At 42.4% G+C, this 20,053-nt stretch overlaps 1 protein-coding gene across 4 annotated transcripts in view; it reads right to left on the bottom strand.

Annotated features, from left to right (window-relative positions):
* Nucleotides 1–20,053, bottom strand: part of abr (ABR activator of RhoGEF and GTPase) — a 127,685-nt gene that overhangs the window by 9,269 nt on the left and 98,363 nt on the right. Inside the window, exon 1 of one of the 4 annotated variants that reach the window (XM_053331436.1) lies at nt 5,753–6,235. The exons of the other annotated variants lie outside the window; for them this stretch is intronic. Coding sequence (XP_053187411.1) covers nt 5,753–5,938 — 186 coding nt within the window. The 5' untranslated portion in view covers nt 5,939–6,235. Of the gene's footprint in view, nt 1–5,752; nt 6,236–20,053 lie in introns of those variants that run through there. 4 annotated transcript variants of the gene reach the window in all.

The following is a 20,053-nucleotide window of genomic DNA, read 5'->3' as shown; positions in this document are numbered from 1 at the left end:
TATAAGAGCATGTTTGGCCTCAGGACCTCTCAGTGTGGTGATCAATCCATCAGAATTTTATACATGGAAGCATTTCTCACAGCTGACAAGCACAAAACACACACCTGTAATATGACCTGTAATATGTGCAAAACTTGAGTTGAGAAATGAATGCTGAAAGTTACAATTACAGAAGATTTACTAGTCTATACATTAAAAAATAAGTCATCTTCATTTAAAAAATTATATTATAAATATCATATTGTCAGCTGCTCAGGGTTCATCTTAGGGTTGTAATGAAATGTGGGTTTGGGTACTTGTTTGTTCTGCACACTGGTTTATGCAGCTCTAAGACAAAAAAATAAAAAATCTAACTACAGGCATTCTGAAATAGAACAAGACGTTTTAAGCTAAAAGTCCATTACTGCAATGAAGTGTAAAGCCCTTAATAATAAAATCCCTACACACTTAATTAGCTGCGCTGGAGAGCTAGTGTATGCTGGTGACAACATTCAAAACACAACTTGATCTTTAGATATGCTAAAATAATGAATTCTATTTAATTTGTCCTTTGTGTTTCATCACATCGCTGTGCTCTGGCTGATTAAATATTCATTCAGCTGTAGAAAGGCTTTTATTAGTCCTTTAATTAGAATGTAGCTCAAACTGCACACTTCCTTGGTTTTAGTAGGATTACAAGAACTGTTTGTGCAATGACTGACTCTCTTTTTTTTTTACCCCGACCTACAGTATCACATCACGCTATAGTATATTTGCTTCATTGTGTACAGGCAACATGACTATTTTTAAACCACATGAGCATAATGTTTATATATGCATCAGTAATAGTGAGCCTCTTTACTCAGCAGCTGCTGATGTCACCGCAGCCATGTGAGGTCTTTGACTCAGTTGCCATGTTGCCTTCTCCCCTCACTTCCTCGTTTGAGCCAATCGGGGCAGGCTTCCAGCCGGCAGAGGGTTGTGATTTGCAGAGTAGTCCTGCATTTCTGCAGGCAGTGTGTGACTCTCTTAGAAGGCCTGTAAACAGCAACACGCAGACACGTACTACACTTATGCAACACGGCCCTGCCTGCAGCCAGAGTGAGTAAGGGCACTGATGCGAACTGAATGGGGGATTAACCCGGCACTTCAGAGCAGAGAAATAGAGAAATATACCTTTAAATTTTGAATTTGAGTCAAACACAAGCACAAACTGCATTGAAGTGCTTATCTGAGATGAAAAAGTGAAGCGTCAGTATAAGCAATGATGTCCGAACAATTTAAGCTACAGTATGGACTCCAGTGGGGTTATTTGAACTCTGACCCTAGCCTAGACGTAAATAAAACTCAATCATATCATTATATTATTTCATCATGTAAAGGAAAAAAAACTAAAACCACACAGGTCTGATAACTTCAGTTTCCATCCAAGGCCGTCAAAGCAACTAAAAGCCACATCGGTGAAGACACAGAGACCAACACTGCTTTGTTCCTCTCCCACACAGGCTAACCACTAAAAAATCTGATTTAATCTAGTGCAGCAGTGACAAAACTCACATATGCTCTCAAGGGACTGGAATCTAAGCCGCATTTTTGTCCTCTGATGAACCCTCATGTTTTTCTTGGGCGGTTTTGGACGGTGGTGTTTTTTTTGCCCGATGTCCGCACGGGAACATTGCGTCGTCATGAGCTAACTCATTACCTGACTGTTCAGCTCGTTTGTGATCTTTGCCACAGCTAACGGCGTGTACCATTTGTGAGCCATTAGATCATCTCTGTGTATGTTTACTCAGTGGAGTCGGCTGAGTAACTGAGGAAGGATGATGTGTCGCTGTTCCAGCAGGTGCCAGTAAGAGGATGAGAGAGGTCTCGTTTGAGGTCTCTGATGTAACATTCATCAAGTGTTTTTGGTGAGTTTTGATGACTAAGTTGGAGTACTTCCATGAGCTCGAACATCCTGGTTGGTGATTTTATGTTTTAGCTCAGAGGAAAACTTTCAAAAAACAGCTGCAAACCAACAACTATTGAAATGTGCCAAACAAGTCATGAACTGAATGTCCTGTGACTATTTCCCATAATTTTCCCTGTATTCATGTGGTAACCCAGAGTCATCATCTGTGTGTTTCCTTATAAACTCCCCTGTCATTAGCTAAACCCAGACCACCGTTAAGGCATGTGATGAATGTACCAGAAGCCAACATCTCCTAACACCCACCGTCTAATTAGATGATTAATGCCTCGTTGTCAGCCTACTGAGATTAAAGCCACTCTGAATACAGCTGCCTGCACGGCCAGAAGCGATGGGACTGGACTTATCCAAAAAAGGGTCATTCTGGGTATCAACCTGAGGATGCTTTACTGACCTACCACTCCCCTCCTGGAGCTCATTAACCAATCTCAGATCCTGCACACGGGGATGGATTGGGGCCAATAAAGAGCTATGCCCTCCGGCGGGGACAGACAGAGATTTATGTGGCCTATATAAAAGGCCATTAGGGGACTGGCTGGCATTTTAGGCACGCAGGATGAATGAAACCCTAATATCTCATCTGCACTAATCAACATAGTCAAATGGGAGAGCATAATTTCGTACGTGGGTTAAAAATACGGCAGGGCAGGGAGGGCGCAAGAGGTGGGATGAGGGCAGATGACAATGGTTGGATCTGATTCTCTTCCATAGCTAAGCCGGTACGACAGCTCTATTGTTCTCCACACTAAGCTGGCTGAAAGTCTGTGAAGAAAATAAAATGAAAAAACCCAACCTGTCCAGCAAAACAGGTCATCAGCCAAAAAGAACATGATGTTAAACACACGGCTATGAAAACACACAGCAGCGAGAGAGCAACAGCTTCATCATCATTTGTTCCTTTGCCGGGACATTTACAATACCTTACGTCTGGTTCTACTCCAATTAGTGTTCCCAGCCAGCCCCCCACCTTTCCTCCTCCCCTCCTCTTCCTCCCATCTCATCACACCGCATCTTAATTAGGTGCCGCTTTAGGCTGACGGAGTGAGGACAATTCCCCGGTGTGCTTCCCCCCCTACCCCTCACGCATTCTTTTGCATTCCACGATCCTGTCGACACCCTGTGAATAACATGCATGCTGCAGATGCACGCAAAGAGAAAAAAAGGCCTGAAGTCAGCTTCTTCCTTTTAAAATAATGGTTTAAAAATAACGTTTGAAGTCGACCTTCCTCATACTCGGTATATAACAAAGTTTCTTTTAATATTTCTAAGACGATGAGAACATAAATTAAAAAGTGAACCAATTTAAAAAGCAAAAATAAGGCCAGAAATAATAAAAGAAAAAATGTATGTTCACTTGAAGGTGCCAAATTGATGCTTTAAACTAATTATAAAAATAATTTAAAAATATTTAACACGGACTAGTTTTTCCTCCACATTTTTAATTTTCAGACATTTTCTAACAACCTGCCAGCACTGTGCTCTGTTACTGTTCCAAATGATGATGGTATGGGATTGTCCATTATCGCCTCAGCCTTCATCAACGTATCGAGGCAGACATGTAGGGGGGAGGATGGAGGAGGGAGAAGAAAGGGAGAATTGTAGAAAAAGCTGATAGGATCAAAAGGCAACTGAGCTGAGAAAAAAAAAAAACCTGCAGCACAAATTTACTCATAAAAACCTGGCATTCAAAAGCCTCTTTCAACATGAATGAGTGGATGAATGGGACTTCACAGAGCAGTTGAGTGAAGAAGGGGGATTTCTGCGTGGGGCCGAGAGGGATCACGTGGTAACTATAACTGCAAAGCTGACAGATTTAGACAGTGGTGAGATACAGATGGAAAGACACAAACCGCCTTAATCATGTTTGTTGATGTAAAGACGGGGTGATGTGTACGCAAGGAGGAGAGAGATGAATCAATACAGGGACCTGGGGGTCAATGTAGTAAAGTCTGGGCTTAGCATGTAATCCCTGTTTTATCCTACTCAGTATAACCAGTGGTCAGCCTTCCTCAGGCCTCTGTTGAATAATGGAAAGCACTGAAGCAAAGGTTGTGTGCCACCTCTCCACTTGGTTTCTTTGTCCTTTGCAGGTCCGCCTAAACTAGTTTTATTATGCACACAATAAAAATGCTGGCGACGCATTCATGAAGGGGATGCTGAGCACACGTGTGCAAACATACAGTGCAGAAAAAAATGTAAAATCTTGGGCTCATACGTTCACACATTAGTCATAGTTTTAGCTGCATGTGCTGAGCTATGCATAGAATCAGAGCAGGCTCACGTGCTTCAGCTCTATCTTTCATACACAAAAACAGCTGGGAGAAAAGAAGTAGCTCCTTTTTTTTTTTGCTCCTACGCATGACTCACAAATCCAGAACCAGCAGTTTAACTGTGCCATACCAGACCTGTGTGTGTGCGTGTGTGTGTGTGTGTGTGTGTGTGTGTGTGTGTGTGTGTGTGCACCCATCTTTAGGCAACAGATCCCTCCAACACAAGGGTCATTCAGTTCGATCTGAATGTTTTCACCACATGATAATAATGAATGAACCTCAACCATTTAATGGACCATACAGTGATTGCTATGTTTTCCATCTAATTCTAGTCCAGAATTTAAGTGAATTTATAGGGAAAAGCTAAAATTACATCTCTCTAGCTTTTGTTTAACTTAACCATCCACTGACTGCCCCTCATAAAGTGCAAAACCAACGTCACACTGAAAAATTCATACAAACCATGAAATGTCAAGAATTTGAGAGTAACAAGGCAATAAAACACTGTGGTACAAACTGCTGATAATTGGCTACATCCTGAAAAATGTCAAAGTTGAATTAAATCTTCCCCTGGCAGTGCTAATTTCATGAAAAAAACCTCAGATGCTAATGTGTCTGACACATATTTTAGAGGCTATTTGGGATAATTTGTGGAAGAAGAAAAAAATCTGAGCTTGAAATGTCAAAGGGGCATTAGATCAGCTCAGCTCAGAGGATGGTGATACTGAAACAGTGTCTGAACAGCAGGGGGAGCTAAACTGATACTGAAACATTAACCAACCAACACAGTTCAGATAGAAATGCTGTACACTCATCAGTGTACAGGAGGAAGAACAGAGACTGGTGGATGTAGAAATGGCTGATATATAAAGTGGCAGGATTAAAACAATAGGGAGGAGGAAGTTATTATTTAATGATGGTCTCACCCATTAAAGCAACAGTTATTTTTCCTGCTAGCAATTATTCTGTACAGTTCAGCATTCAGGTATGAAATATGACTGCCAAATATCTGTTATCCATTTATCAAAACATCTGGACACACTTGTTTGTGTTGGAGCATCAGTCCACTACACACCCTGATATAGAGAACATTAATTATGTTTTAATGCTGACATCATGCTTGGTAAATATTTACATGTGCATTATCAACTTGATGAGTTATATGAGGATAAAATCATTTAAAGAGCAATATATTTTTTGAGTTAATAGTCGTTGTCTGTCAGTACAGGTCACAGTTTATCCACCTTTTGCTTTAGCGCTACATCGCTGCCTTTACTGCAGTCAATAGACAGATCAGATAAGAGCGATGGTCAACTCTACGCTGAAAGAAAGACACCCGGGGAGAGAGTGCACGCACATGGAGAGTTCCATACTGAGCATAAAAGACACAGAGCAAACAGATGGAGGTGACACAGTGATAAATAGAGGAGAACAAATGAAACGGAGAGAAGATAAAAGAGAGACAACACAGCCTGTGTATGCATGTGACGTGCGTGTATGTGTGAGTGTGAGTGTGCATATGTCAGTCAGAGACCTTTTGTCTGAGCAGCTTGCTGCGGACGCGGCCCCATAGCTTGGCCCCGGTGTTGGTGTGCCTCTTAAGCACAGGGGTCTGTGGCTGGCTGGATATGTTGTGTTGGTTCTGATCCACGCAGCAGTGCTGCTCCAGACGCTCACACACTGAGTTCAAGTTTACATCCGACACCAAGATCTCCGTCATCCCAAAGCCTCTGAATCCCCCCTTCCACCGAACACAGGTGGAGGAAGTACGCCGCTTATAAAGAGGACTAAACCTCTCACTGGATCACTGGAACCAGGTGCTAGAGAGACGCTCCTGACAGAAAGAATTCACCGGCAAAAAAAAAAGTCTAGATGTTCAGTTCAAAAAAGAAAAGAAAGATAAAAGGCAGGAGAACGAGATGCTGCCATGGTCTCCTTGATAAGCCTGGTAATAATTCCACGTTGGTGCCTCTTGCTGTGAGCTCATTCCACAGTCAGCTGCCAACATCTCCTTGCTCGTGCAATCTGACTTCCACAGCGGCAAACACAGATACAGAGCGCTAGAGCGAGGCAGAGAGAGAGTGAGAGAGTGAGAGAGGGAGGGAGAGAGAGAGGAGGGGGGGAGTGAATGAGCTCCCGTTGTCACTGAGCAGCCCTGCTTCTCCAGATGTTGATGGACACACCTCCAGAGAGAGAGAGAGAGAGAGAGAGGAGGGGGGCGGGGAGGAGGCAGCAATAAACAGTCAATGAGAAATGAGAGGAGAGAGAGAGAGAGTGAAAGAGGGAGGGAGGGATGGACTTCTAAATGCTGTACTGTGTTTTGTTCAGCGCTTTGACCCCTTGTCAACCTTTCCCAGAGCTGGTCACTATGCTCATGACGTGAGCAGAGAGGAATGTGATAAGGAGAAAGAGCTGCGTTAAAGAGGGCAGGTAATGAACGATGAATCTGAGAAGAAGCGGAAGGATTCGCTTTTCAGATAAAGTGTCAAAAAAAAGACCAAAAACATTACAGGAGGCTTTAAAAGCTTCTCAAAATGTGACACATTCCTCCTTCCTCCTCCTCACCACTCTCTTACACTTCTCTGATTTCTACCACTCCCCTCCTGCTATGAAGGCACTCACTGTGAATGTGTATATGTGTGTGTGTGTGTGTGTTTTATTCCACTACAATGCTTAACCCTTCTCAGTAAGCCCATGTGTTGACATTGGAAAGTTCACACACACACGCACACGCACACATCCTCTGAGACACGCAGAACGAATCACCATCTTTATTCAACAGGACAGCCTTAAGAGCTGGCTGCTCTTAAAAGGCATATTCCTCTGTATAATGGATCGATAGAGGCTGGGAAGTGTGTGCGTATCTGTGTGTTTATGCCTGTCAAACTCCATCTCCATCCACCATGTCCCATCTCAGTCAAATTAGAGGAGGAAATATTCCACTGGGGGGGGGGGAAAGGTTACAGACAAGACACCAGGCTGCATTTTTTTGAAACCTCGCTACCGGCACGACCGGCTGTCTGGTGGGATGAACGGAGGCTATGATTCAAACTGTGGTGTCTGTGGTAGGTAGACCGATGCCTGCTGATTGTACAGTGATTCATAGAGGGACTCAGATAAGATGAGAAGAGAGGATGTGCTTATTACGCCGTTTCCTTGATCTTGGAAACGGCGGGACGCAGCTGTGTTTACTAGGATGGTGATAATACGCGTAAATACAGTATGAGCTCTTCTCTACTTCATCTGTCTACTCCAACTATACAAATAATGAAAAGAGTGAGTGTGAAAATGAATAAATAATGACTAGGGAGACATTTTCATGCACCTCCTATATTCTCTGAGGACAATAAAAGATCACTAAGGTTATTGATTATTGATACTCTCTACGATGATTTAGTGATTTGTCAATTCCACAGAGTGTAAGTGAAAATATTGTATTGATTGGTTATTTTTAAGTCAACACAGTATCTGAACACCACTTAACAAACCAACCAGAGTCATGATGTGTCTCATGTGAGCTTCAGACAGCAGTAGACAGTTGATACCAGGGTTTGAAACAATGTGTGTTCTGTGGTGAAGATAAAGTGGTGAACAGACAGGAAGGGTGAACAGGACAGTCTGTATGTCTGACTTTGTGACAAACAGCATATGAGAAGAAGGGGGTTGGATTTAGGGGGTTAAGGACCTCAGCTAACCCTCGCCACAGAGTATTTTTAACTCCCAGGGTTCGTAAGTATGAGACATACACACTCCATGCGTCACTTCTTGGAAAGAATGTCTGGGAAAGGCATGTTTTGGAAATGGGAGGAAAAAAAACCCACAGGGGAGACATGAGATATTTTTGGGGCAAGATGAGAGAGAAAGGGAGCACAGAAATAGATAAGATGTATTTGAACTGTGTATATATTCACTGTTATGTATGTCTTTTAGATATTTTTGGTGCAAGAGAGTTCTACTGCCACAGCATCCATCAAAGAGACAGTAACATAAGCATGGATTAAAATAAAAAAAACTGTCCAAATTGAAAACTTCCATGTTGGAAACTCCAGAGGAAAACCATGTGAAAGCTAAAGACTTAACGCATCCATGTAATTGTTTCACTTCAGTCCTGAATTAGACTACATCTCCTTTAAAGGGATGCTCTTTCACTTCAAGACCTGTTGTATGTATGTACCAATACTGTATAAAGTACAGGAACAGCAGAAACAGTGACTTTTACTGAGCCAATGATGAACAATATCTTATGAGAATTGGACACTCATGGATGCTAACCCATCTGTTTAACTAAAAGAGGGTTTCGAGATTGTTGCATCTCTAATTGTTTAGTCTACAATAACAACAAATTCTCATTACAGGTTAAAAAGCTAGAGTGATGTCATTCAACTCATTATTTTGTCTGATAAACAGTCAACAACAAAATGTCTTTAAGCAACTCTTCATTAATGCCTATCAAATTTTTCACTGATCAACTTCTTGGTTGTGGATTAACTTTTGATAGACTGATAGTTTCAGTATCACTGAACCACTGTACAAAAATATGACACAATTTGTATAAGACTAATTTTTTTACAGACTCTACTGATGATATTACTATCCTCTTCCTGCTGTCTCGAGGAGCCAAACTCATCAGCAAACCCTCGATTCCTCCAATTTCTTGCCTCATGTTACTGTCTTTATACTCCTCTATGATTTCTTTTGTATCTTCTCACACAGACACACACACACTGAGATTGATCATTTTTGTTCAACCACATTAAATGTTCAATTTATGAATGAAGACACACACACAGACTGGCGTTACTCCTTAGAGTAACAGCAGCTATTCGGCGTCTATACGAGCGGGTCATCCAGAGTCCAATGCTTCACAACACATCACATCAGCAACATCATTGAGTGAACACACGCATTCACTCCCCCAGCAGAGCGCAATCTGTACATTTATATACATGTATCCAGGTCCCCACTCTCACTTGTGTTAACTCATGCCTTATTTATGGCACTAAAAACATGCTTACATACTATAAATGCAGACATGTTAACAAAGAATACTGTTGATTTCTCCAGAAGCTGCACAAAGACCGCCACAGTTCCTTAAAACCCACATTTACTCCAAATGTGAACTTTAAATGGGAAATAATAACTGGGAAACGTTTTGCCAGAATAATATTTGTCTGAATCTTGTTGAAACCAAACTATTTAAGCTCTGTGGTTTGGTTGGTCAGATGGGTTTTACTGTGCGTGAGATGAGTGGAATAATGGCCCCCTTATTTTCCTAAAAGTCCCACTTGTAGATAAAAATCCATTGCAGAGATAAAATGCACTGTACAGTCTAAGAGAGGATGAACTGTGTGGGGCCTTGAGCTTGTGAGATACGAACTGAGGAAAGATGCGAGCAGGGAAGGAAGAGGAGGAGGAGGGAGTTCAACAGGGAGATAAGATTAAGACTTCTTGTGGGAATGAGAGGCTGCATGAAAGAAAAAAAGAGTAATTAGTAAAAGTGGTAATCTGTGAGGTGGTTTTGGTGCTGAGCCTTCATTGTTGTGGTGTGAAGTGCTGTCAGCTCGTCTTTTTCTGATAACTTTCCAATTTTTCTCTCTATTATACTTTTTCTTTGGTCCTTTTTGACAATGTGGGTCATACAAACTAATCAATTCTTCTTATAATTCATCATTCTTCTATTTTTCTTTCACAAACTGCTTTTTCTGCTGGAAATCTGCACCAGAGCTCCATTAAACAACTTACTTGACAACTGTTTTTTCCAAGATGAAGGTAAAAATCACAATGTGAAAAGGTGAAGGAGCAGATGGTTCAGCCCTGAGTGCCTATGCTCAGACATCAGGGCTAGTCCCGGCTCTTAATTATAGATGGGCTGGGTGGCTCAGCCCCTCGTAAAGCCGCTCCATATGACCAGACAAAAAGGGGGGGGGGGAGTGTTAAACCAGGTCTTGGTTTCCACTCCAAACTCCATCTGGGGCTGCAGCCGCTCCCTGGCGAGCGCCGTGAGATTCTGTCGATTCTGCGATTCTGCAGCCTCCGCTCCTGCAGGATTCAGCAGTGCTCTGCCAATCACAGACACCGTCATGAGCCCGAGATGAATTAATGATCAATTTAACGGCTACAGCACTCCGACATGAATATGGAGCATGCTCTGAGTTCAGGACTGGCAAATGAACATGGGATGCTCCTGACTCTCCTGTAATGTAGCCAGTCTGGTGTTTTAGCGTGTTTATCATGTGGCCTATGAGCAGATGGCAGATGTCTTGAGAATGTTGTACACCTGGCTGAAAAACACCTTCCAGGAAATGTTTGGTGGTTGACCTTCACTGTACTCCCCCACACGCTCTGTGTGTGTGTGTGAGGTCTACAATGATAACTTGTTCATGAATCCCATCCTAAGTTATTGCTGGAATATTGCATAACATGATCCTGCAATTACAAGTCCAGATTTTTGAATAGGAAGCTGCGGAGTTGCTCCCCTCACAGCAAGATGGTCCTGGGCTCAAATCCAGCTTCCGACTGGAGCTGCTCAGTTTAGAATTTGCATGTCTTGTCCTGCCTGACCTGACCTGTAGTAGCTGGTATGTTCAATTGTTAAAAGGAGTATTTGAACATGATGTGTATTAACATAAAGAGATTTTGCAAAAATGCCAAAATATTCCTTTAATACAAAAAAATAGCATTTCAGTGTGTATTTATATAAATCTAACAGTTTTGCAGCTTGTTTTAAATCATGTGTTTTAAGGAGGGCATATATGGTTTATTACATGTTGAGATCTGAAGGCACTTGTGTCCGGAGCAGCATTCACAGCATGCATTCGTATTCCTGGCCTAAGCTCTGTAAAGTTCTTACTGTAAGTCCCTGTGAAGCTGCTAACGGTGGAACAAAGGCGATCATTTGGGGCTTGGGCATTGAAAAATGATGAAATCAAAAGAAAGGGGGACGGCCGCCGGCTTGTTTGACTTACTCATCAAAATGATAAAGTGCTGTGTTTTCATCATGTGCGTATCTTCGAGGCCTGAGATTGGTTGACACGATGGGGCTGGGTGACATCAATAGCCGTGAGCCGCGTCGTAAGCGGATAATTCAATCAGATTTAATTGGAACGGTCTCTATAAGTATGTTTACGAGATGACCCGCTCCACCTCTTTGATCTCTCCTGCTGCTTTCACTGGAGCTTAAGCGAGAGGAAGGGGAAACACAGCAAAAAGGAGCTGTGTGAATGTGTGTATGTGAAGGGGGAGCTTTCAAGGGAGGGTCCTTGAGGGTACTGTGTGAGTGCTAAGATGGGAGTGGAGAGGTAGGAGGGGGTTTGGCAGGGTGGGAAATCACAGCCTTAGGGTGCTCCACAGATTATTCCTTCTCCTCTTTCATCTGCGCCGTTGGGGGGCATCTTCCTCCGATTAACCGCTCCATCACTTATTAAGCACTTTGGAACAAAAGTGGGGAGTGAGGAGTGAGGAGGGAAGAAAAGACAAGGAGCTAAGGGAAGGTTTCATTAGCATGTAGCTTGTGTCTGTGTTGTTGGGTGTGGTTGGATGAGAGGAGAAGAGAAGCATGTGAGTGCCCTCTTAAAAAACAGAGAGTGAGGTGGAAAAAACAAAACGTTCAGGATATGAAAAGATATGAATAGAGCCTGCTATTTTAAACCATCCACAAATCAGCAGAAAATCCTTTTAAAACTGGTGTTCCCTTCACTGAAGCGTAATTTTGTTAGTCTGATCAGTAAACGTGGATGCAGGGAAGCACAGAGAGATAAAATGAGGGAAAGGAAACCAAGTCAAAAAAGAAAGAGGCTGAGAAGCAGAGTGATGCAAGAGCAAATGTTGAAACAGCAATGCTGCAGGTTCTGCACGATAAACCTGCATCCAAACAATGAGGTCACACTCTGTATACATGATGTTTTTCACAGATTTTCCTTTTAGTGACTCATGTACTTCCCCTCAGTTTGTTGTCATCACCAACTTTAATATATTTTCATAATCTAATCTCATTTAAGTCACTTTGATGCATACTCACTGCTGATCACTCAAATTGTGAAACACAACTATTTAAATGTGTCGTTCCTTGGCTCAATTGGTTCACCAAACAGCAGTGGAGGTAATTACAGCTCATCAACATAGAGAACTTTCTTTAATTACAGCTGATCCACCCGTCCCTGGCAAATATAACAGGATAGAATCTGAGCCGAGATATAACTTGAGTTGGCTTTGAATAAACAGCCATGACTCGAAATAGAGTTAAAGCTGCATGAGGCAAATTTGCATTTTTGAAACCCCGAGTGGTGGTGCAGAATAACTTTTTTTAGAATTTTTGAAAGTTTTGACTTCATAACTCATAAAGCACCATAACATTAAGTACGTTTCTGGGTCTATTTTTTTTCCTCTGCGAGTGGAAGAGGAGGAGGAGATTGTGATAAGAAATCTTTCCATAGCAGGTTTATCCATCATTTCTGCCTCCAGGTTTTTCTGGACTTTGCTTTCACCTGCTGGATTTTGCTGTCCAGTTTAGATTTGTTATTTCCTGTGCACAAGATTTCCAGCTGGTGTCATACATTAGCTGGTAACAGTTTATCTGTGTAAATAGGGCAAAGCTGAGAAGCAGGTCTCAAGGGAAGGGAGAGGGTGACACATCCTTCATACCAAACTCACGCAGCATTAAACTATCCTGGCCTTAAGTGCGTTGTAGATGTGAACCCACTGCGCTGAAGCTGTGATCATGCCCTCTGGTTGACTAGGGGACAAGGCTGGGTTACATCTGAACAGTGTGACCCAATTCCAGTGATGAAGAGAGTGTGGCTTTGCAGGACGACAACGCTGCTGCTGGCCTGCTTGAATAATTCACTCTGGAGAATATAGTCAGGGCTGACTAGACGCAGCCACCTGGAAGATTACACGAACAGGCAGGAGGGAGGTGGAACTGACGGAGAGACGAAGAGGTGAGCGGATGAATGACATAAGCTGAGACTAGCAAGTATTACACAACAGAGGCTTACGGTAAAAGGAAACATTTTTCAGTATGATTGTCTAAATGTTAAGAAGGAGGCAGATAAAGGGTTTTACTATTCCTTTAAGCAGAGCACTTATAAAAAACAGAGAATGTACTGCATGGCTTGCAATTTCATGGTTACAGAAAGAGGGTGGCAAGAAGAAACACACCATCCCAGAAGTGTGGTGAAGGGCTGGAGGAGTATTCATCCCAAAGGAAAAGGTTGTCTCAAATATCGACAAATTCAGGCACATCATTCTCTTGAATATTGAAGTAAAGATTTTCTTTTGCATCATTGCTCAAAGGATGACAACTGAACTGAAACAGAACAACCTGATTGACATATTGGTGCAGAAAGCCAGTACACCAGACTCCCCCAGACTGCTTAGAACACACAAACATGATATGGTACCAGATTCAAGAGATCTGCATGCCTTATTCCTTGATTTAGCCAATGCTTTTGGAACCATCCCACACTTTGATTTCTCCCATGTGCCGACAACAATGACAAACCTGGTCAGAAACTACTTCTAAGATCTGCAGTTCTGTCTCACAACACTACAGAAAGCCACCAGTTCAATATTGGAGGCTGCAGAGTGTAGCAGCAGCTGTCTTTGGCTGAAAAGAAAGGTTTCGATCTGGGCTGCAGGGAGATCATCAATCTATAGGACACCTGGGATGACAGACTTTGCCATTGAGCCCTCCAGAGTAGAAGAATGTCCACCTGAAGACCCCAATGAAGTGACTACTGCCACTCAAGAAATTATTTATATTGTAAGGGATATTTACAAGTCCTATGAGCTCAACTCTAAATTATTATCAGCACAAAATGTGACTGAGGTGGTGCAATCTCTAGACGAAGAACCTTAATGAAGGAGTAAAAATCAAAGATCATCAAAAAATCTGTTTTGTAAGCTCTGACATTTTCTTCTCCAGCAAAACTGGGTCAGCTCTTCTGTTAACTAATTCACAACACCTTCCACACCCTTCCACACCCCCTCCTTTTTTTCACCAATAAAGTAAAAAAGAAAGCAGTGCAGGGTCAAAGCCTTATTAGAAGCCATCAACATGTAAGTGGAGAATCAATTAATCAATCAATGGAGACTTCAGCAGTGTCAGCTCCCAGCAAGCATCCTGATGATGGGTTGTTATAAGTCTTTGTGTAACAGTGTTAGCAGTTTGGCCACAGAAAAGCACCTCAGGCTAAATGCTGATGTACCACACTGTCTCTATGTCTCATCTCCTCCTCTCCTTCACTCTGCTTTGAGCCTCCATCTTTCTTCCATCTGATTCACAATAAAGAAGACAGATTAGAAACTAATAGTGTTTTCCACTAGTGATCGATACCAAGCAACTTGTGGCAGGATTAGCGAGGCAGAAAACAGTGGTTTCTGTCTAACACGGCTGGCTAAGTGAAGTAGTATCAGGTTACACTGGAGGAAGAGGAGAAGATGCAAGTAGGCAGAGATGCAATCAACCCAAGTAACTCCTCCACAGCTCCTGGAACAGACACACGCACACAGACAGTACACATCGCTCTCCTGGCTATTATACAACCCACATTACATAATTTAACCAATGTGCGACTCTGTGAAATAGACTTTTGAGGTGCCCTCCCTCATAAACACCCACTCAGGCTCTTTGAAAGCAGGACCAGCAAAAAGGAACAGGTACACAGCTAGCTCCCCCATTGGATCAACATATTTCATGCTTCTGCCAGGGACGCTTTTTAAATAGATTGCTCAAATGAATTCATCACAACACGACGGTTATGCAACAGGCTGTTTGAAAGTGAAGCGATGCTTGGAGTGCACTCGTCGCCTGAGAAACACAGAGACGGAGAGAGCGATGTTGTTCTCCAAGGTTGCTTAAACTTAATTTAATTGTGGGGTATTGTGAAGTGGCTAATTTCACATTGTGCATCACTCAAGTTTTATCTACTCAAGTAAACTTATACAATAGTCAAGGGACTCAACTTTACTCCTCTCCAGAAATTTAACATTCCTTCATGTGTGAAATAAGAGGCAGAAGATCAAGTTGAACTACTTTGATCCTTGATCTATTACATATGGTGTCAGTCTGCTTGGCAGAACCAGAACTGGATTTGGCGCGAGATAATCTAAATGTTATATCTCAATGTCTACACAGCTGACAAGTTCAAAACAGCCTCCATAGTCTGAAGGGACTTTGGAAACATTTCCTCCACATGAAAACAATTACATCATCATTAGCCTAATGTGTGGTGGCAACAGGGGCCCGATACAGGAGGTCAGACATTTAAGAAGCCAATAAAAAAGGAGATTTGCTATTAACAGCCAGGAGATTGAGAGAGAATTTAATAATTGCGTGAGGCTACCTAATAGCCATCATTGTGACATGTTTACCTCATTTGAACTCATTAGAGCATGTTTATATCTACCAAGTGAGGAATGCTTTGTGTGATTAGCAAAGATAAACACCTGTCAAGTCTGCCTGCACATTCTGCACATCTACAGTACTAATGGGAAAGAACTGCATTGTCCTCTGTGGTTGCAGATAGTAAAGAAAAATGTTTGATCTGATTTAATAAAGCTTTTGTTCTGGACAAGCTGTTTTCAAGTATGGGAGGGGTTTCCGATATTTACTGATAAAAAAATGAAAGAACAAATTAGATAAAGATTTCTGCCATTAGTCCACCAGAGAGGTCAGAGTTTATGCAGCCTGCGCAGTCCCAGCAGGAAACGAGCAGTATTCCTCCCTTGCCCTGGGACAGGAAGTCATAAAGCAGGATCAAACGGCTGGCACTGCTCATGGTGCTGCCATATGAACAACGAAATGTCATGGGAAGTCTTGGAGTTTGGAGCGCTAACGATGACCCAAAGCCTCTGCAATAACCCAAGTTATGAAATCTTGATCCATCGAAGGTATCTGGATGTTTGCCGAGTTCTGTACGTGGAGCTGAAAACTTTTAAAACTGCTGAGTCAGAAGGTTCTCTCAGTACTACGCTACCTTGGCTGCCTAGTTTCTTGTTACATTTACATTAAACATGGAGAGGCTGTGTCCCTCTCAGGTTAGTGGAGTGGAAGGAATATGGAAAGGTCATCAGGACTTGCTGAAATGTGAAGATAGAGGAAAACAAACACCGAAGCACGAAGGTTTGAGCCATGACCTGAAACTACTGAACCTTATGAGTAAGGACAGAATAAAAAGCCTTACAGTATTTATATTTATGAGTACTTCTTAACTTTTCCACTTTAGACTGAAACATTTTAATCCTGCAGGATAATCACCTGCCAGCTACTTAATAGTTTGAGCTATTTATTTGCTTTTGACCCAATGTACCGTTTGTTATGTTTAGATATGAATCTGAGCATCATAAACCAAATCCCCACTGCTGTTCATCATCTCATGCTTACATTAGGTTCACAGATCACAGTCTAGATAAAGACTACAGGCTTAATGCACTATTTTAAGGATTTTGCATTGACTTTAAAATCTCCATACAAAGCCTGGGAAGAAAGCACGCTATTAATACGTGTATTTCCCTCAGCCAGCACTTTTTTTCCCGTCCACTCATTTGTCTCTCTGTCTGCTGGGCAAATTCGGCGTGCATGTTTGTGGCTATAGGGGGGCTTTCTCTCTTGTCTCACCCGTGAAGATCACTACAGGAGCTGAGCAGATGCCTGCGAAACATCCCCGCCTTCGTGCAAAAGCAGCACGCAGCAACCCAAAAATAACAGCTGCGGTACCTCGAAGCTACTGATTAAGAGTCAGCTACTGTTTCATCTTCATATGGTCTGCAGGAAACACAAGTTAAACGCTCAGTATCAACCGAATCATGACTTGGCGCGAACCGTGTCTACAGTAATTATGGTATGTATCTCAAGTCACCTAGTGTGTTTGTCGATAACAGCTGATGTAGCAGCATATTTCAACACCTTTTTATATTTAAATGATGTCTAAAAATGTCCACTATCTCAAAGAAGACAGGTGGTGAAAAACAAACAGAAAAATGGAGGTAACATTTCAATTTGACCGCTAAAATTACTGACAGCATCCTTTTTTTACTAACTTGCAACTAGCTGAAGCATTGTTTACCTCCACCAAGCAGAGTCCTGTTGGTGCTTTCACTCAGTGTGTGAGCTGCTGGGGCTTTAGAGGCCAGGCAGAGCACATATAGACAGATCTGACAGCTTACTGAAGCATACACATACACACACGCAGATATAGAAGAACTTCAACAAAGACTGCGAGGCTTGAGGACAAAGAGCATCCATGAATGTTAATACGGTTCTTGGCGGATGGCAGGGGTGAAGCTCATCTTTCAAAAATTATTGGAATTTTTCAGCCGGGGATGTCAATGAACAACACAGCAGCAATGTGACTGGAAAATAGCAGACATGCAATATGAAAAACCCCATGTGACCGTGATGGACGGAGCAGTTGCTGTTTTTCTCCTGTTTCTCCTGATTAGTCATTATATCTGAACTAGATTGTGAATGTTTTACAAAGCTTCTCCTTTTTACTGGAGGTAGTAGAACGGAAATCCAGGATGTCAGTAATCTCTCTGACACTCTATACTGCCTGACAGATTCTCACGGACACTTCTGGAGAAACGTTTTAGAAGTGAAACTCTACACAGTAGTCAGGATGTTGCGGGGCAGTGTGGTGAACGGGGAGATCGCCCTTACAATCCCTGCAATGATCCACCGAGCTAGAATTGTGTTTACTTGAAGCATAGCACAGCAAAGTACTTTTGGATCAATGCCTCTACTATTCAGTATAACGCAAAAAGGCATTCTGCCACAGCTATAATTTCATTTTTCCTGGTATGGACAGCTACCCCCACTGTGCTGTCTATCTATCTACAATTCCTAGAAGAAAACAAACCTAATGCAGGCCCCACTACAGATAAACCACCCTGCATAATGAGGTGCAGAACCACAGCGGGCGAATACTTGCTCAATCTCAGACCCCAGCTATGGCCATGTGGAAAGCATCGAAGTTCCTGCACAATTATCACATCTAAACGGCCGAGGAGAGCGTTCGAACAAAGTGGCATTCAAGCAAACTCAACAGCTACATAACTGTCCAAACCGATCACTGGATTCCCCAAGAGTGCTGCGGCTTCAAAAACAAAAGCGGGCCAGAGCTACAGATGGATATCTATTGCGTCTCACCGATGTAGGAACAGCTCTGGTCCCCCGACTGGCCACTTGAAAGGAAGATCGGGCTCTCCATGCTGGGACACTGTGTGGTGCTGAGGCCCATTTACTTTAATGTGTGCGGAGAGGCTGCCAACAACAACATAAGTGCAAGGGAGGCAGAGTTGGAGAAAGTATTCTGGTCTCGCAGGGTTTTTTGGGGATAAAAAGACAGAAGCACATCTGGTGGTCAGAGACTTGGTTCTGGCAGTGATGTGAAATCTTATTAAGATAGAAAAGACTGAAAGGCAGAGCGAGGGCTGAGGGATGTCTCTGCAGAGATGTACCAACAGTCAACTGAGGACGAAGGAGGAAGGTGTGCAGAGGAGAGGGGGGATTGCTTTAAAGAACTGGTTTGATATTTTGGGAAATTTAGTTATTTTTTGTCTTGTTGAGACTTAGATGAGAAGTGATGTATTACTCTTGTATCAAATTGTTAAATGTAAGACTACAACCAACTTTTTATACGTTTTTGTACAGATTCAACCAAAAGATGTGTTAATTAATGTGATTCAGAGGTGCTGGTAGGTGGATTTTGTTACCTACAGACAGTCTTTCCAGTCTTTATGCTAATGTAAGCTATTAGTCTGCTTGCTGCGGCTTCATATTTACCGTACAGATATGAGACTGGTGGTATTAATATTCATATCTAATTCTCAGCAAACAAAGAGAATAAGGTTGTTTCCCAAAATGTCAAACTACTATTTACAAAGCAGCTAATTTATGTCTATTCAGAGCTCGTATCTCAAGTTTTCTTGTTATAAAGCAGAAACATGAGTCAATTGTAAAAAAAATAATGATACTTATGCCCCCCAAAACACCAGTTGTCAATGTACCTTGCATGATTTATATTCCTTACTCTATATGCCACAGATTTGACATAACACCTAATAATTTTAATATATATTATCATAACTTGAATGCAATCCTAAAAGTGTAGGTAAAGCCCTGGTAGTAGATCAGACATTAAGAGCACATTTCCAGTCTGTATGGAGGCACGCTCTTGTGGCGGAGAAGTTTTTGTGGTCACACACAGAGGACACTTCTGCATCGACTGGGGTCCTCACAAACCCACAGCTGAGGTGAAACCTAGTCGATCCATGGGTTGAGCCTCGCAGCGCGCTGGCAGGCAGAGCGGAGCATGAAATGAGCTTTACCCCTCAGAGAGTCTGACTGGGACCGTGATTAGAGGGAACGAGGTGAATCTCATCCCCCAATGTCATCTGTTGTCAATAAATCCACAGCTTGAGAGCGGCGAAAGGAGGTGTGTGTGTTTGTGTGTCAGGTTTTATTTTGTAAATCTGAAGAAAGAAAAAGAAAAAGCACAGTGGATCGAGGAGAACAGCCTAAATTAAACCTGGAATGTCGCAGGATACAAATAAAGAAAAACTGTGATTGCAGACAAACCACATAGGCGGGAACACAGGGTGGAGTTAAATCAAACGAATTAGATTTCTCTGTGATATTGAATACAACAAACAGTATTTTGTTGCCATGTGTTGGTCTGCTAGCAGTAGTCTCATCACATGAAAACTGGATGAAATTTGATTGTTGTAAACACAGCAGAGTGACTGACGGCGACGAGTTGGGCCGTCAACCAAAAGGTCTGCTTGTCATTATTATTACGACTACTTCTAGCTTCTCTATGTGCTCTCCAGTCCAAGA

Source organism: Scomber japonicus, chromosome 13 (genome assembly GCF_027409825.1).
Source record: "Scomber japonicus isolate fScoJap1 chromosome 13, fScoJap1.pri, whole genome shotgun sequence".
NCBI lineage: Eukaryota > Metazoa > Chordata > Actinopteri > Scombriformes > Scombridae > Scomber > Scomber japonicus.
This window is presented reverse-complemented; position numbering and strand designations above follow the sequence as displayed.